Source organism: Protopterus annectens, chromosome 17.part0 (assembly GCF_019279795.1).
Source record: "Protopterus annectens isolate FY-2018-M chromosome 17.part0, PAN1.0, whole genome shotgun sequence".
Lineage (NCBI taxonomy): Eukaryota > Metazoa > Chordata > Ceratodontiformes > Protopteridae > Protopterus > Protopterus annectens.
In genome coordinates, this window is record NC_056751.1 from 347,815,563 (window position 1) to 347,833,300 (window position 17,738).

Below are 17,738 nucleotides of genomic sequence, written 5' to 3' on the forward strand. Positions count from 1 at the left end.
TTAAATATGATGAGATTCCTTAAGATTGGAGATAAGCATATGTTAAACCTATCTTTAAGGGAAAAGGGAGAAGGACAAACCAACAGTCATACAGACCCATTAGTTCACTTTCATGTTGTAGAAAAATAATGGAGAAGGCTATGTTGGATACATTACTGTCAGAAGTGGAAAGGCTGGGACTTAAAACATGTATCAGCATGCTAATGAAAACAGATCTATAACCACCTGTAACATGATGTTCTATAACAACACAATAAAAGGTGCAAATGAAAAAGTGCGCTGTGATATCTTAGGTCCACACTTGTTTAGGTTGTATCTTTCTGATCTATCTTTTTCGTCTGCGGTGTACTACAGTATGTATGCAGCTGACTTGAAAATGGGTAAACTGATATTATGAACCTATGAACTAATGTGTTACAAATAGTTAATTTCTTTTGCAAACATGCCCTAACTGAACATTTGGGCACAGGAGAATAATATGCTGGTTAACACATGAAAAACGAAGCATATGAGATTTGGGAGACATACACTGAAAGGTGAAAATTTAATACAGCACACAGTAATTGAAACTATAGATTAATTTAAGGACCTGGGTATATCAGTAGATCCAGTTTTGAGCTTTCTAATCATATCAACCAATTGGTTAATGATAATTATAGAACTATAGGTTGTATAAAAAGATTTATAAAGTCTAGGGTATCAAAATGATGAAATCATTTCTTAGCTACATGAGACCCAAATTTGGGTATGGAATAACAATATGGAAACCTTATAAGAAAACTGGCAAGAGTAAATTGGAAAGAGTAGAGGAAAAATATACCAAGGGCATCCATGGATATAAAATTTATTTCATTATGAAAGACTAAAATATCTGAACTTGTACAGTGTTTCATATAGATATTTAACAGGAGACCTTATTTAGCTATATAATATAGGACATTTAGAGACAGCTACCTCTGTGAATGTTTGGGGTTATTAAAAATACCAGGGAATCACCAAATAACCTATGTAGAAGATTATATATAAATGAGAGGTGTACTAATTGTTTCTCTGAGAGAGAAGCTAATGCATGGAACCAGACATTTTAAGAACACTGGACACTTATTATACTAGTAACTATGCTAGTATACTGGCAAGTCGGAAGGGCACTTTTTCCCGTGCCTGAAATATGTCTATATATATGTATTATAGGCATGTCTTTTTTAACTCATTTGGAGTTTATAGGAAGCTTTAATATCACATCCCCAGTAAATAAACTAAATAGCTCTTTTATTTAAAAAAAAATCATGTCATACTACATGTTTTATGGGCTGAGTCTGGAAAAGCTGTAACAGCACACTGAGAGCATACCATGAAAATGAATCCTACTGAACAAAGTATGTACTATGGCAGTGTCTTAAAATCTTCTACAGCTATGAGAAAACTCAAGCAAAGTACAATTTTAGTTCGGTAAAAACAATAAGCAGGTAACAATGAAGGCTTAATTTCAGCTATCATGTTTGGGGGGGGGGGGGGGCATTTCATGTTCGACTGTTCATCTGAGTACCTACAAGCCCATTACATTAGTAGCCAGTTTTAAGGCCATTTAAAATGATGAGAAAAGTCTTTTAACCCAAACACCTATTAATATTCTGCCAGTTTGCACCTGGTCATACAGTGTATCAGAATGGCACATGAACAGTCCCTTACTTTTTACATCAGGTCATTTGGTAACTACCATAAAGATAATAGTGCTTGATGACATAGAAGCATTTAAAGCGTGCTGATAAAGACGGGCTCTAGGACAGACCAAAAGACTCAAATTCTCGAGAAAGGTAGCCACCCTGTCATGAACTTTTCCTGCTTACAGAGTAAAAATACCTACCATTTCCAGAAAAAACTCTTTACTATCACTTAAAGGACCTGTTGTGGACAATTCTCAAAGTATACAAAATTTACAACTTTGTGATATGTAACACTATCTAATCACAGAAGGCCGCAGATGTAAAAATTAAATTACTAGAAGTAAAATCAAAATCCATATGAAACTCACCTCATTCATGGACATGTCCCACATTTTACAAATTTCTGTTTCTAACTCTTCATCCAGCTCTTCACACACCTCATTTTCTCCTGAGCCATCACATTCTTTTGCTTCAACAACAGCAACCTGGCAAAATCAACATAGGCTAAATTAATATGAAACACTGTGGTACAGAAAAAGTGACATACAAAGAGAAAAAAATGCATCATTGTAACTAAACATCCCTGATCAGTATCAGTAAGAAACTAAGGTCCCTCATGAAATCATCCAAGGCTAACTTCGAAAGAAAAATAGCCAAGGATTCAAAAGATAACCACAAAGCCTTCTTTAGCTATGTTAAGAATCTAAGTGGCAACATGCAGATATGCACTGAACTAGTGCAAAATAGCACAAAATATACTGAACCTACTGATATTGCCAACATCCTGGCAGATAGATTCAGTGCAAACTTCACCCCCCCTCTCGCCTCCAAAAGGGTCCACAACAATACCGGAAAAGTGTAGTGTCCCAAAAATCACAGACGCACAGGTGAAAACAGCCCTTTCAAAAGCCAAAAACACAGCATCAATGGGACCAGATGGTGTCCCAGGCTGCGTCTTGCACAAACTACCCCCCACCTAAACATGCTGTTCAACCTCAGCCTCTCCACAGGCTATGTGCCCATAAAATGGCACACAGCAACGGTTATTCCTATCCACAAAGGAGGGGCCATAACTGACCCTGGTAACTATCGCCCCATAATTCTGGCTAGCCTGGTCTGCAAGGCTATGGAGCGCATCACCATGGAACTCATTAACAAAGACATTGGGAACCTCCAAACACTTGACCAGACCCAGTTCGGTTTTGTTAAGGGCAGATCATGCCTACTAAACCTGGTTGACTTCTTTGAGACAGTCACCAAGGCCATAGACGAGGGAAAGGTGGTTCACACAGCCTACTTTGACCTTGCTAAGGCTTTCAACACCATTCCCCGCTTGGGTATTACAGAAAAACTCACTAGCCTGAACATAAACCCCTATGTCATGAGATGGGTTGCCAACTGGCTTACAGACAAAACTCACACGGTAAGAATAGCGGGCTCCAGGTCCGACTCTAAACCAGTCACAAGTGGTGTCCAGCAAGGCTTGGTCCTGGGACCCCTACTGTTCTGCATATACTTCTCAGAAGTACAGGCAAACACAGGAGGACTATGGCTAACCAAGTTCACCGATGACTGCAAACTGGGAGCCATAATTGACTCTCCGGCTGACACGGACATCCTCCAAAAGGGCCTTACTGAGATGGACACCTGGTGTTAAAGTCATGGCCTCAAGCTAAATGCCAAAAAATGCATAGTCATCCTGTTTGGGGAAAAACAAAACATCCAGGAATTACCACATAGGTGGCAGTTCCCTTAATACAGAAGAGGTAATAAGAGATCTGGGGACCCAGGTAGATAGTAATCTCTGCTCTGACAATCATATTGCCAAAGTAGTTAGGAAATCCTTCTACGTGGCCCATCTAATCACTAAAGGGTTCACATCTAGAAAAAAAGAGGTTATAGTGCCCCTCTACTCGTCACTCATTAGACCCACCATAGAGTACAATGCCCCATTTGGGATGTACCTCACAAGACACTTCCAACAGCAGGAAAGACCGCAAAAGTACCTCACCAAGAGGATTACTGGCCTCAAACATATGTCCTATGCAGCCCGATTGAAAAAACTCCGTCTGTACTCAGTGGCATATCACTTACTCAGAGGTGATCTCTGCCTGACTTACAAAGTCATGTCCAACTCAGAATTGATGGACATGCTCCACCTGAAGAAATCCAAGTCACTGTATGCCACAAGCTTTAGTGAGCTAAACTTCACCACAACAATACATAGAACATGCTGGAGGGATAGATTTCTCTCACAGAGACTCCCCATGCTTTGGAAAAAAAATTCCAAACTACATTAGGCAGAGCCCCTCACTAACACTCTTCAAGAGAAACCTTGACAATTGGATGGGTAACAGAAAATACACCCCTGGGATCACTTCATTGGCTCTGCTTGACAGAGGATCGGTTAATTAATCAATGGGGCAGCGAAAGCCGACACACTCTGGCTAGGCTTATAAATGCCCTCGGGCAGATAACCTAGTACCTACCTATGAACCTATAAACTGCAGTAAAAAGCAACAGTGCTAGTAAAATTTAGATGATCAATAAAGTTGGGCAAAAACTGAAGCATCTATGTAACAGTACAATTAGCAAGTCTAGCCCAACAAAAAGAAGGGACCTTATGATTAATCAAAAAAACAAACCAAGGATACATATGAAAATGAAAATAAAGCAAGGGTACCCAAGAAAAAGAAATGTCATGGGATCTGATGTGCTTAATACAGACAGCTGAGAGCAGGTCTATATCACTTCAGCAAAAAAACTTTTAGTTGAACACCTCTTTATCAAACGTGTGATCTGAACGGTCGTTTTAGTGAATTTTTTCCTAGGGTAAAAAAAAAAAAAACGTTTGGCCAGCCTAACAAGCAACAAAAATTTCACAAAATTTAAAACCCCCTAACTAAATATACCAGTTCCAAGATCGCACTACAGTGGGGAAAAGGGCAAATTCCCAGTGATGGCAAAGTGTTTTTCCCCTAGGAAAAAATTTGCTAAAACGACCATTCGACAGATTGAGGATTTTCTCTGAAGTGAAGTAGACAAAACATAAAACCAGGCAGATGAGGTTTCATAAAACAGAAATCAAAACAGGCTCGACATCCAGAAAATGTCATATTATGATTCACCGTACAGAATCTGCAAAGGGGGCAATGGGGTAGAAATAAAGTTACAGGAACAAAAAGGATAGCATAATTTTTAATACTGAGGATCTCAAACCATCTGGCAAAGGCTATTGTGATCGGGCAGCTACAAATTTCAGTGCTAACCTGAAGGCAGATATGTTACAGATCATCTTACAGGTTCCTTGTGAAGATGCACTGGTATAAATACTCACTGGTGCATCTTTACAGGAAACTTTACCAGATGGCTTGAGATCCTCAGATTACATTAGGCACATAACATAAAAAAACCTGACTGTCATGCAAGTGAAACCACAATGTCTCCCATTAAAGAGTGTTTAGGTGCAATAATATGCAATATGTAGTGTTGAGCAGTTCAGGAGAAAAAAAAATGACTTGGCAACCTAGCAATTACACCCATAAATGTCTGTTTTCAGTTTAGCTATGACTTCCTTGTGTGTATTTTATATATTTTGCAAGTTCTTGAGATTATTTGCTTGACTTTGCTTTTGTTCATTACCCCTGCCACTAGTTGTAACAAGGCAATCTGTATTTATTTCATGTAGTTCTAGCATTATGTCTCCAAGATAACTGCATCGTCCTTCAGATGAGACATTGAACCTCATTCAGGTGGATTTAAAAGATCCCACGGCAGCTATTGAAAAAAAGAGTAGAGGGAAGTTCCCTGATGCCCTGGCCAAATTTCCCCCAGTAGAATAAATACCACCTAGGGTCTTTCCTGAAAAAAGGCCACCAGCCCAGTGGGACTAATTCAGTTAACAAGAATACACAAAATAAATTATGGAAAAATAGGCACAAGTATTTTACTGATTTACATTATTGCTCTTTCTCCAAATTGCAGAGGTCTTCAATGAGAAAAGTAAAGCAAGGGAGGCTTGTATATTGGGATCAAGATTCTGTAGGGACTTGGGGGTTTATCCTTGAAAAAAACACTGGTGTCAGTTTTTGCTGTGTGTGTGTTTGTTGAAAGAGCACCTTCCTTGTGTAGTGCTGGTACAATTATCTATGGTCTTGAGGAAACATTTCTTTTTCAGTAGCACTGTATGATCTACAGTGTTTCAAGGTGTATGGAATCACTGAGGTATTGCAGACCCATTGTTTTCTGGCACTATCCCAAAGACCAGAAAATAGACTTTGATGGCAAACAAAAATAAGGCAGCCCACCAAGTCTACTTAATATTATTAGATAACCTATCAGTTCTATTTCCCAACAGCTTATCCCCACTCCTGATCATAATTCTTTAGAGACGGACTTATAACTGCCTTAGGTATTCTTGAATTAACTCACTTTTGTCTGATCCAATACATCTTGAAAGTCTTTTTCAAACATCTGCCTCTTTGCACGTCTTCACATCTCCCCTGAGCCACCCACGTTTTCAAATTCTGACATCATGCAATCATACATCACTTTTTTTCTGAACTATGGTACCTACCTGTACTCTCTGGACTTTCATCACATCGCCTCATTGTCTCCTATCCTTAAGGCTATACAAAAGTCCCTATAGTTTCTGCATGGATTCTGATGCAGACAATGCACAATTTTGGATACCTTCCTTTAAATTGCCTCAGTTTTGTTTCATTCATTATGCAAAGAATATCTTCAGAATTTCACACACTACTGTAGACTGGGTGCTACTATAAAGAGATCGGCAAAAATAATTCCTTAGAAGATATACACTTATCTAATAGCAACCCAATTAACAAAGATGACAACCAGAAATGTGTGAAAGGGACAATGCAAAGCTATAAGGGAAATGGAACTTTATCTAGACAAAACATACAGGTACCACTAATATGGACATTAAAATAACTATGGAAGGTATACAAGCATTAAAATAAGCCTTTACAATTTTAAATCAGACATCAGAGGAATAACAATGAGACATACAAATTTAATTCTGGAATTGGTGCAAAAAATTAAAGACCAAAATGACAGCATTGGAGTTAGATGGCATGGTGACTGAAACCGAATCTCAGTTAAGCTTTTATTAGCCTAGAACACGTTGCATTATTTCCACTGCAAGGTTTTCCAAGAGCAAAAAAGGGGAATACCATGATGGATTTTAAGACAAAGTGGCTGCCAAAATGGACACAGGTGTCACCATCCTACACTTGTAGATCGAACAGCAACTCTGAGGTCTATACAAAGATACAGATCAAGGACAGCAGTCAGAGGTGCTGAAGGATTCACTCATTTAGAATTAGATTACTCTTCCATGCTGTTCACAAAGAAGAGCACTGTGACTAAGGTTCAAATTCTGCAGGAACAGCAGCATTCAAGCTAGCAAACTGTGCACCCTCTTACATTAAGAATCGACTGCAGAGATGAGAAGACTTTGAAAGTGAAGCAATAGCTGTAGAGTCTCTTGTTTAGCAGCAGATTACTGTGAATGCTTCAAAGAGGGAATGGTGATCCTGTACTGATAAACAGTCTTCTCCTGCCACATGGGAGAAAGTATCAAGTGGAAAGAAAAATACGAGATGAATAAAAATGATGAGAACAATTGTATCTTGTACAAGACTTAAAAATTGGGCACATAATGAAATATACACATAAAGCTTACAAAACTCAAGTCACCTAGCCATCTCATTGGCAAAGGGGGATAAAATATCGATTATAAAGCAGATGCCCCAGATTCATATTGTATTTCAGGTACTGGGGGACACAGTGAGGGAAGGGGCGGGTGGGAATGAGTGGCTAATAATAGCTCACCCATTTCAAGGGGAGGAAGGTGGATCAACTACTGCTGTAGTGGTCTCTAATGGATAATGGAGCTAACTACTACAGCATGAAGGGACATTGGACAAGTTTGGTGTACACCAATTACTGCTCACCACTGTAGCAAAATGTCAGTGCATCTGCTTAGCACAAGGGTGCCACAGGTCCAGTACTGTGCATATTATTTTGCAAGAAAGAATGACCGATCCACTAGTGGGAGGATCAGGTTAAATAGTTTAAAATCCCCTTCCACATCACAGTGTGGTACATCTTGGCTATTCAGTAAATGCCCCAAGGACAATTAGGATTCATCCTTAACTTGTGGTAGCAATAGTCTTGGGGAGGGGTTTTAAAGCTAGACCCTCATGCTTCAGGAATAAGGGCAGTCCTAACATAGGGGTGCAGGATGACACATGACCAAATTCTGCTCATGACTGCCTGAATGATAGCCTCTCTAGTCAGCTCAGATATGAGCTAAAGCCCTAGGGAAGGGGCTGATGGTTGGCAGGCACAAGGTGGGGGAAAAGGTGACAACAAAGAAAAAAAAATAACACAATACATGACCATACACCTCACTACTACTGGTAGAATTATGGACAGCAGGTGGTGTATGATTAACATCAGATGATAGTGAAGCTAAGCACAGTTGCAGGAACCACCCCTGCACAAAACGGTTGGTATTTTACTTCCTTTTCTCTCTCTCTTTTTAGGTCTGTTACCGTAAACTGCCAGGCTTGTAAATAGTTAACAGATCATCAGTAGAAGCAATTGATGTAAACAGTGTTATGGTCACAGTTTCATATATTACTGCTAGGCTGCTGATCAGATAGATCATGTAAAATCCATCCACCGCAAATTGTACTAACCCCCCCCCTTTAATGGGGGATACAAGAGCCAAGTCTAACACAGTGGATTTTGCTCTGGAAAATTTAATTATCCTAGGCAGCTTTAACATTATTATGTCACCCACAGATCCAACAGCAGCCATCCTCTGCAAGGAAATAAAATCATGTTTTTGCAACACGTTGGGTACTGTGGACATTAAAAAGAAGCAAACTGGGTAAACATTCTGTGGTTATTCCCCTTCATCACACTCTTCCCTTTCTGGAATAGGAAACAAGGCTTTAAACTGCACCAACTTTAATCAAAATGGAATTTGTCAATAAGGTTAGAAGGACTCCAGTTTAAATCAAAACAAAGGCAATGTTAAAAGCAACATCATGGAAAGGTTTGGGTAAGGAAGTTTTCCTTCCCTTCAAGCTTATGCAGTCTTTGAGTTAGCATATTTTAAGATGCAGGGATGTGGGGAATGCCTGGGAAGAGCATGTCACCATGCAAAACTTCTTTTGGTGTGTAATTTTGTGAAAATGGAGGTGTGTGTTGTTGATTTTACTTATTTTGTTGTAAATCTATTGACAGAATTACTATGGACCTTTCTAGAATAAACAGGATGCATATCTCAGTAGATAGGATATGGTAGGTGTATGCTTTCCCTATAAAACCACAGTGTCTCTCATCATTGATCTTCTAAGTTTATCTTGTATGAACCCTCATCCCACTTAGGGTTGCATTCCATTAAGACAAAGAAGATGTTCTTATTTTAGACAAGACTTGCAGACTTTCCAGAGTGATTACAGCAAATAGTAGCAGAGTTTGCATTTGTAGTACATAGCTTTTTGGCTCTGACTCTACCTTAGATGACCAGGGTTTGATAAGTAGCTCAGACTCTGAAGAAGGTGGGCAGGGATGGATGGCAGTGAACAGACAGCACAGGCCTGACCATGCAGGAGGGAGGGGGTTGCTAGCAGAGTTCCATCGCAAACCTCTGCCTAAAGAGAGGCCAGTTACTGCAGCTCCTGCATCTCAGGACTCTGGTAACACAAGCCCTCACCTAAAAGAAATACACATCTAAATGGAAACATCTAGTGTGTGTACACATGCACAGGGTTCAGCATTGCAGGTATAGTAACTTGCATTTCAGTATGTGCATGTTGGTGAAAACAAACAAAACAAATCCTCTAAACACACCTTCCCAAGTGGCAGATGCAATCCTTGGCTTTTGCCTCCCTTTCTTTGTGTAGCAGAAGTGGAGGGTTCAGCAGGAACTAATAGACTTACAAAAGACAGATATTGATGTATGTGGTGAGGATGGGAAAAAATGCAAAATTCTGTGCTATTAATATGAACTAAAAACAGTGATGCATTTTGAACAGAATGTAGATAACTTGTTTTCTGCATGAAAAGCTAAGGAGTTAGCTCAGTGGAATATGGGAGAATGTGAAACCTTAACATTCTTGTTGGCTTTTAAGCCCTTAACAAGAGATATTACCCCAACTAGAGGAGACTCCCATATTTATATTCTATCCTTGCAGAGAAAGACATTTAGCAAATACAAAGTATAAAAAAGAAAGTACCCTTAGCACCTGTAGCACACACAGTTTATTTCTCATTTAGTGCTTTCGTCCAAGAAGTATAAGGACTTCTTCAGAATAACACAAAATGACAAAAAGCCAGCTTAAATACAGTTTTGAACACTGTGGTGGTGGTGGTGCTGCGGTAGCGTTGTCTCCTCACAGTAAGACGTTGCCTATTCGATTCTCAGTTAGAGCGTCTTCTGTGTGGAGACATGCGTGAATGGGCGTACCTTCGTTGAAGGTTGTGCGTCAGGGCCAGCAATTCAGCACATAAAAATCTACTGCCAATCATTAGCGGACCGGAGTTCCGCTGTGGCGACCCCTAACCAAGAAAAGCCGAAAGACTCAACAAAAAAAAATACAGTTTTGAACTCTCATTTTTCAAAACCACTCTGAAAGACTTCCTAACTAAAATCTGGCTCTGTTCATGCTCAAAACCAGGATAAACTATAACCCTAAATTTGAACAACCACCTTTTCATTCCTTATACCTCCTTACTCAATCTTCTTCAATTACTTCATTACTGCTAAGCTAATTCTCTTCTCTGACTTCCTCTCTAACTATACCATAAGCCTGTTTTTCACTCACTTCATATTGCAATTCCTATTTGTATGAGACTAACTACCTTTAATTTCTCTAAAAAAACATCTATAATTTCTCTAAATATTAAATGATTGTCATATAACTTGTAATGATTCTTAATGAAATCCAAAATACGAAAAAATACTGTTCAACGTTAAAAGAGGAACCAAACAGGAAAAGACTTGCTGAATACCTTGGGTTTTATTAAATCCACCACCGGACAAGCAAAAGTCAAAACGTAAAAACAGCATACACATTTGGCGTGTATGCTGTTTTTACGTTTTGACTTTTGCTTGTCCGGTGGTGGATTTAATAAAACCCAAGGTATTCAGCAAGTCTTTTCCTGTTTGGTTCCTCTTTTAACGTTGTAATGATTCTTAACCAATGTGTTTATATTATGTATAATTTGTTATAATTATTTAAACTGCAGATGTTTTTGTTTTACTTTTGAAGATTGTACAATTATTGTTCTTAAAAATGTTTTGTAATAATTTGGAGCTTTTCTCCCTGGGCCTCTGCTGAAAATGGGCTTCTACCCAGTCTGACTTTCCTGGAAATCAAATGTCAAATCAATCAATAAATAAATAAATAAAGCATTAGCTGAAATCCCCATTAAACCTAAGTACTTTATTCTAGGAGCCTTCAGCTATCCATCAATAAATGACTGGTACACCCAGTGCTTCCTTGACATTACAGATACTGCCTTTCTTTCACAAACAATTAACCATCCTACTAGGTGCCCCAGTATCCTGGATATGGTCCTCACAAATATGGCCACTTCTTGCACAGCTCCATATCTATCATCATATCTTGTTAAATGACATCATAATTTACTGACCTTGGATTTTAAAACTGGTGGTACTTCCCCTGTAAATAGCTCTGAGTTTAGGGATGTTTCAAAAGCAAATCTTCAGTTACTTGATGAATTAAATAAATTTCACTGTAATCCTCCTCTGAAGGATCCTACTGCTAAAGCTGCTACCTATGCCTCTGACTTCTACTCTCATTTAAATAGCTGTAATAAGGCAGCCCCTATCCACAACAAATATGAGAGGTTTAAAAACAACCCCCAATAAATATGAGAGGTTTAAAAACAACCCCCTATGGTAGAATACCCATATAAAGAAATTACTTAATGCTTGTAAAAAATCTCATTCTATCTACCTTAACAGCACATTTGAGTAAACTAACAAAGAGCTTAATGGAGAGTGACAGTGAGAGACAGTGTACCCAAGGGTGACAGAGTGGTGATTGGAGTGGATTTCAATGGGCAGGTTGGTGAAGGGAACAGAGGGGATGAGGAGATGATGGGAAGGTATGGTGTTAAGCAGAGGAATGCAAAAGGTCAGATGGTAGTGGATTTTGTGAAAAGGATGGACATGGCTGTGGTGAATACGTATTTTAAGAAGAGGGAGATGCTCAGTGTGATGTACAAAAGAGTGGAGGAAGAGGCACACAGGTGGATTATAGCCTATGCAGGAGGGCCAGTCTGAAGGAGATAGGAGACTGCAAAGTGGTGACATGGGAAAGTGTAGTTAGGAAGTATAGAATGGTGGTCTGTAGGATTACGTTGGCAATAAAGAAGAAGAGGAGGAAAGTGAGGGCTGTGCCAAGGATCAAACGGTGGAAGTTGAAAAAGGGTAACTGTAAGGTGGAGTTGAGGGAAGAATTCAGACAGGCACTGGATGGCAGTGAAGAGCTACCACATAGCTGGGCAGCCACAGCGGGTCTAATATTATAAACATGAAAGCTTTAAGCAGTGAATACATCTACATCAACACATAAAGGTCGATGTACATGCGAAATACGTAATAGGCGAAAATGAAAACACCAAATGTACTTCATCAATCAGCAGCGCCATGCAGGTAAGCTCAAACTAACTAAATAAAATTAAATTAACACACTTTTGCAGGGGGTCAAGCCCCCTGCACCCCCCACACCCCCCCTATTTAAATATACCAACTCCGAGACCGCACTACAATGGGGAAAAGGATATATTTCCTCATCCCCATGATCACCCTGCTGACCAAGCAAATACATTTGGAGTTTTCATTTTCGCCAATTATATATTTCACTGTTTTTGTACATCGACCTTTATGTGTCGATGTAGACGTATTTGCTATTTTGAGCTTTCGTGTTTATAATATAGACCCGCTACAGCAAAGGTGGTAAGGGAGACAGCTAGAAAGGTGCTTGATGTGACATCTTGTCAAAGGAAGGAGGGCACGGAGACCTGGTGGTAGAATGAGGAAGTACAGGAGAGTATACTGAGGAAGAGGTTGGAGAAGAAGAAGCGGGATTATCAGAGAGATGAAGAAATTAGACATGAGTACAAGGAGATGAGGTGTATGGTGAAGAGGGAGGTGGCAAAGGCTAAGGATAAAGTGTATAACAAGTTGTATGAAAGGTTGGACACTAAGGAGGGAGAAAATGACCTGTACTGATTGGAGAGACAGAGGGACCAAGGGGGGAAAGATATGCAGCAGGTTAGGTTGATAAAGCATAATGAGGAAAATAGTCACAAAAGTGTGGAGAGTGTGTTGAGCTGATGGGGGGGGGAGAGTACTCTGAGGGGCTGACGAATGAAGAGAATGAGCGAAAGAGAAGGTTGGATGATGTGGGGATAGCGAATAAGGAAGTGCAATGGTTTAGCAAGGAGGAAGTACAGACAGCTATGAAGAGGATGAAAAATGGAAAGTCTGTTGGTCCAAATGGCATACCTGTGGCAATACGGAGGTGTTTAGGAGAAATGGCAGTGGGTTTTTTAACCAGATTGTTTAACAGAATCTTGGAAAGTGACCGGATGCCTGAGGAGTGAAGAGGAAGTGTATTGGTATCAACTTTTAAGAATAAGGGTGATGGGCAGAGCTGTAGTAATTACAGAGGGATAAAACTGATCAGCCACAGCATGACTTTATGGGAAAAAGTAGTAGAAGCTAGGTTAAGAAGGGAGGTGATGATTAGTGAGCAGTAGTATGGTTTCATGCCAGGAAAGAGCACTACAGATGTGATGCTTTCTCTGAGGGTGTTGATGGAGAAAGTATAGAGAAGAAGGTCAGAAGGAGTTGCATTGTGTCCTTGTGGACTTACAGAAACATATGACAGGGTGCCTAGACAGGAGTTGTGGTATTGTATGAGGACATCGGAAGTGTCAAAGAAGTATGTAAGAGTGGTACAGGATATGTACGAGGGCAGTGTGACAGTGGTGAAGTCTGGCGTAGGAGTGACACATGCATTCAAGGTGGAGGTGGGATTGCATCTAGGATCAGCTCTCAGTCCTTTCTTGTTTGCAATGGTGATGGACAGGTTGACAGTCGAGATCAGACAGGAGTCCCTGTGGACTATGACATTTGTGGGCAACATTGTGACTTGGAGTGAGAGTAGGGAACAAGTACAGGAGACCCTCAAGAAGTGGAGATATGCTCTAGAGAGGAGAGGAAGGAAGGTCAGTAGGACTAAGATATATTTGTGTGAATGAGAGAGAGAAAACAAAGGAATGGTGAAGATGCAGGGAGTAGAGATGGCGAAGGTGGAGGAGTTTAAATACTTAGAATCAACAGTTCAGACTAATGGTGACTGTGGAAAAGAGGTAACGAAGAGTGTGCAGGCAGGGTGGAGTGGATGGAGAAGAGTGTCAGGAGTGATTTGTGACAGACGGGTACCAGTAAGAGTGAAAGGGAAGGTCTACGAGAGGGTAGTGAGACCAGCTATGTGATATGGGTTGGAAACAGTGGCACTGAAGAAAAGACAGCAGTCAGAGCTGGAGGTGGCAGATTTAAAGATGTTAAGAATTGCACTGGGTGTGACAAGGATGGACAGGATTAGAAATTAGTACATTAGAAGACCAGCTCGTAGCTCATGTTGGATGGTTTGGAAACAAAGAAAGAGGTGAGATTGCATTGGTTTGGACATGTGCTGAGGAGGGATGCTGGGTATATTGGGAGAAAGATGTTAAGGATGGAGCTGCCAGGTAAGAGGAAAAGAGGAAGGCCTAAGATAAGGTTTATGGATGTGGAGAGAGAGAACATGCAGGTGGTTGGTGTGACAAAGCAAGATGCAGAGGAAAGGAAGAAATGGAAGCAGATGATCTGCTGTGGGAACCCCTAACAGGAGCAGCCAAAAGAAGAAGAAAAGAAGATGAACAAAGAGCTTAATGGAACCATTAGGAAGCTGAAAGCTGAATTTAAAATAGCCACTAAAATCAAAAATAACTGCAAATCTTTTTTCAACTGTCAGGAATCCAAGAATTAACACCTAACAGTGTTTGAGATAGTGCATAATACTACACTTTCTGACCCAAAGGCAATAGCTGATATTCTAGCTAACAACTTTAGTGTAAATTTTACTCCACACACAGTTATAGCTATCACACAGGTTCCACAATCCCAGCCACCCCATTTAATTACTGTGCAGCAAGTTCTCTCAGCCCTTTTAAAACACTAAGAATATTTCACCTAGGGGCCCTGTCAACATACAAGGTTTCCTGATTATCAGTGCCAAATATGGTCTTTCTGAACACCTACTTAACCTCTCTAATCTAAGCCTCTCCACTGGTTACATTCTTTAATCTTAGAAAACAGCCCTTGTAATGCCATTATATGAGGGTGGCCCAGTCATGGACTCTGGTAGCTACTAATCCATTAGTCTTATAGGGAAAGACAGACACAGGATAAACACACCTAGCCTGGAAAAGGAGGAATTGTTATGATGCAGACATATAAGGGTGTGGGGGAGAGAAGAGGAGGCAGAACCATCCAAGGGTCCAGAATGGACTTGTCCTCACACACCACACTTCACTGCTTCCCCAGACTCAGATAGGACACCACCACCAGTGGTGGTAGGGCCTCATTAAAAGCCTTGGCATTGCAGGACAGCTATGTGATGTTGCCAGTCTCTAACTGCAAGTTTCTCCTTCCTTTTCCTAACCTGTTTGCAGCTGAGGTAGTTAGCCACTGGAAGTAGTACCACACACTAAAAGACAGGAGCACATTAGCAGCACTAAGATGTTGTTGCAGCTGTAGGCATGCCAAGGAGAAGTAAAAGAAAGAAAAAAGCTTTCATGACCTTAATGCCAAGTAAGGAGGCATTTTACCAGGACAGTTAACTCCAATCCTCAGAGAAGATAAAAGAGTTAGCAGAGCTGTATAACACTAAGGGCTAGGAGATCAGAAATTAAGAAACCAACTCTAATTCACAGACAGTAGTCTGAATTCTTTGAACTCATGTCCTGGTAGAAGCTTGAGAGATACAAGGACACATTTTCTCTCCCTCTCTCTCTAGTTACTAAGGCATCAAAGAGAAGCACACCAATCATAGTACTGTGCATAGAAATCAAAAAGGCTTTTGAAAGTATTTTGTGGGTATTTTTCTTTACAATTCTACAACAAATTGTTTCTCATGGAATTTTACAGAGCTTTTGAAATGCGTACCACAAAATTACACTTAGATGCATTACATTAAGACCTTTATGTTACTGCCTGACCACTTTCACTACTATCCACACTCAAGCTATCCAACTCTAACTCTTGTTTGCATATGTATGCGTTTTTATAGGATCCCTGTCCTGCAATTAATTGAATAATTCATTCCTCCATTACTGCATGAGCCAGCCAGCACATTTGCTCCCCAGTGGAAAAAATAATTGGGTGTTAGAGAGTGGTCCAGTCTGCCAATCCTCCAGGTTATCCTATCCCTACCCCACCCCTGGGCAGCTTGTGCACTCCACAACTGCTGTTTCTCTGAAGGTACATACTCAGCCTGCCAGCTAAGAGGCTTATCACTATGCAGCACAAAGATGGTAACCACACTGCTACTGGGTGATACTCCCGCAGGTGTTGTTTCCCTCTCCTTGACAACTAACAAGCTGGCAATGTCTCCCCCACTCAGTCCATCCAGCACTAATGCCTCTAGTTAAACATTGGTCATTTATGGTGCAATCATGGTTTTAGTCCTCTATTCATGGGGCAGGATTAAAAAAAAAAACTTCTATTACAAAAAAAATTACTATATCTGTGGTGCCCCTGCCTTCAAGCCTTCTATGGGACCAGAATCTTTAAAATAACATAAGCATCTAAACTGGAAAATAAGATCAGATAATCTTAGACTACTAAGACTCAAACATACCCCACAATCCATCCTTTTTGTTTCTTTACACGAATGTAATGCATCACAAAAATACCAGTCAATTTTGTTATTTAAACAGTAAGGTTGATATGTTTGGTATTTAATCATACAACAAGGCTCCTTATAAAACAACATATTTTTATATCATCATCATTACATTCTGTCATAACAACATAGTCCATAATCATACATTTAAAATCTGCCTCAGTATATGAATGGCCTATAAAACATCTCCCTAGTGGGCAATAAAGACTCTATAATATTGAAGAACTTTCATAGGTCTACTCATCTCACATACATATGTCATGGTTCACCTGCACTGCATCAAATATACAACCACAATACACACCTTCTATCTCACCTGAAATGTACATTTTTGAAGAATATATATGCAGCTTCTAAATTCACTTTCATGTCTCTTCTATCCATTCATGTTCCCCAGAATAAGGCACTTATATACCTTTGTATTATTTATGATATCAGCTCCATGGTATAAAGGGATAAAGCCCTGACTAAGGTTTGAGTAGCAGCTCCAACACTGGAGAAGTCGATAATTGAAGGAGGAATAAAGTGGATATCCACTTTTCTCTTCAGGGAGAGGTAGTGGTGATGTGTTTAGGAAGTGTGCAGCTACTTTGTTGCCAGCAGTAATACTGGAGATCAAGACAGTGCTTACGGGACTCTAGAGGATGGAATGTGTGTCTGTGGAGTCGGACACAATAATATTTCACTATACACCACAAATAGGCATATCAGTACAGAGGTGGGGATAGTTGTCTCACAGTGTCTACACACTCCCACCCAAGCAGAGAGCCTGGAACCAGCAACAGATGGCTACAAATACAGTCCGTCTCCAGCATGATGATCACTAAATTGATAGATCAGCTGTTGCCCCTGGCATCCAAAAAGGAAGGAACGATCAGACAAAGCTACTAGGGGGAGTGCTGATGGTCCACAGAGGACAGATAAATCTGGCAAAATTTCAAGCCCCCATAAACTCTGAGAACACTGCTGCAGAACTGTTCACAGAAACCCTATACAGGCATATTAATAGTTGCATAGAGGCAGCTGTACCCACCAGGAAGTACAGAAC

At 40.2% G+C, this 17,738-nt stretch overlaps 1 protein-coding gene across 1 annotated transcript in view; it reads right to left on the minus strand.

The window, feature by feature from the left end:
• SAAL1 (serum amyloid A like 1) overlaps nucleotides 1-17,738 on the minus strand; it is a 579,650-nt gene that overhangs the window by 472,127 nt on the left and 89,785 nt on the right. Inside the window, exon 3 of the mRNA XM_044059076.1 lies at nucleotides 2,033-2,149. Within this exon, the coding sequence (XP_043915011.1) occupies nucleotides 2,033-2,149 (117 nt within the window). The remainder of the gene's footprint in view (nucleotides 1-2,032; nucleotides 2,150-17,738) is intronic.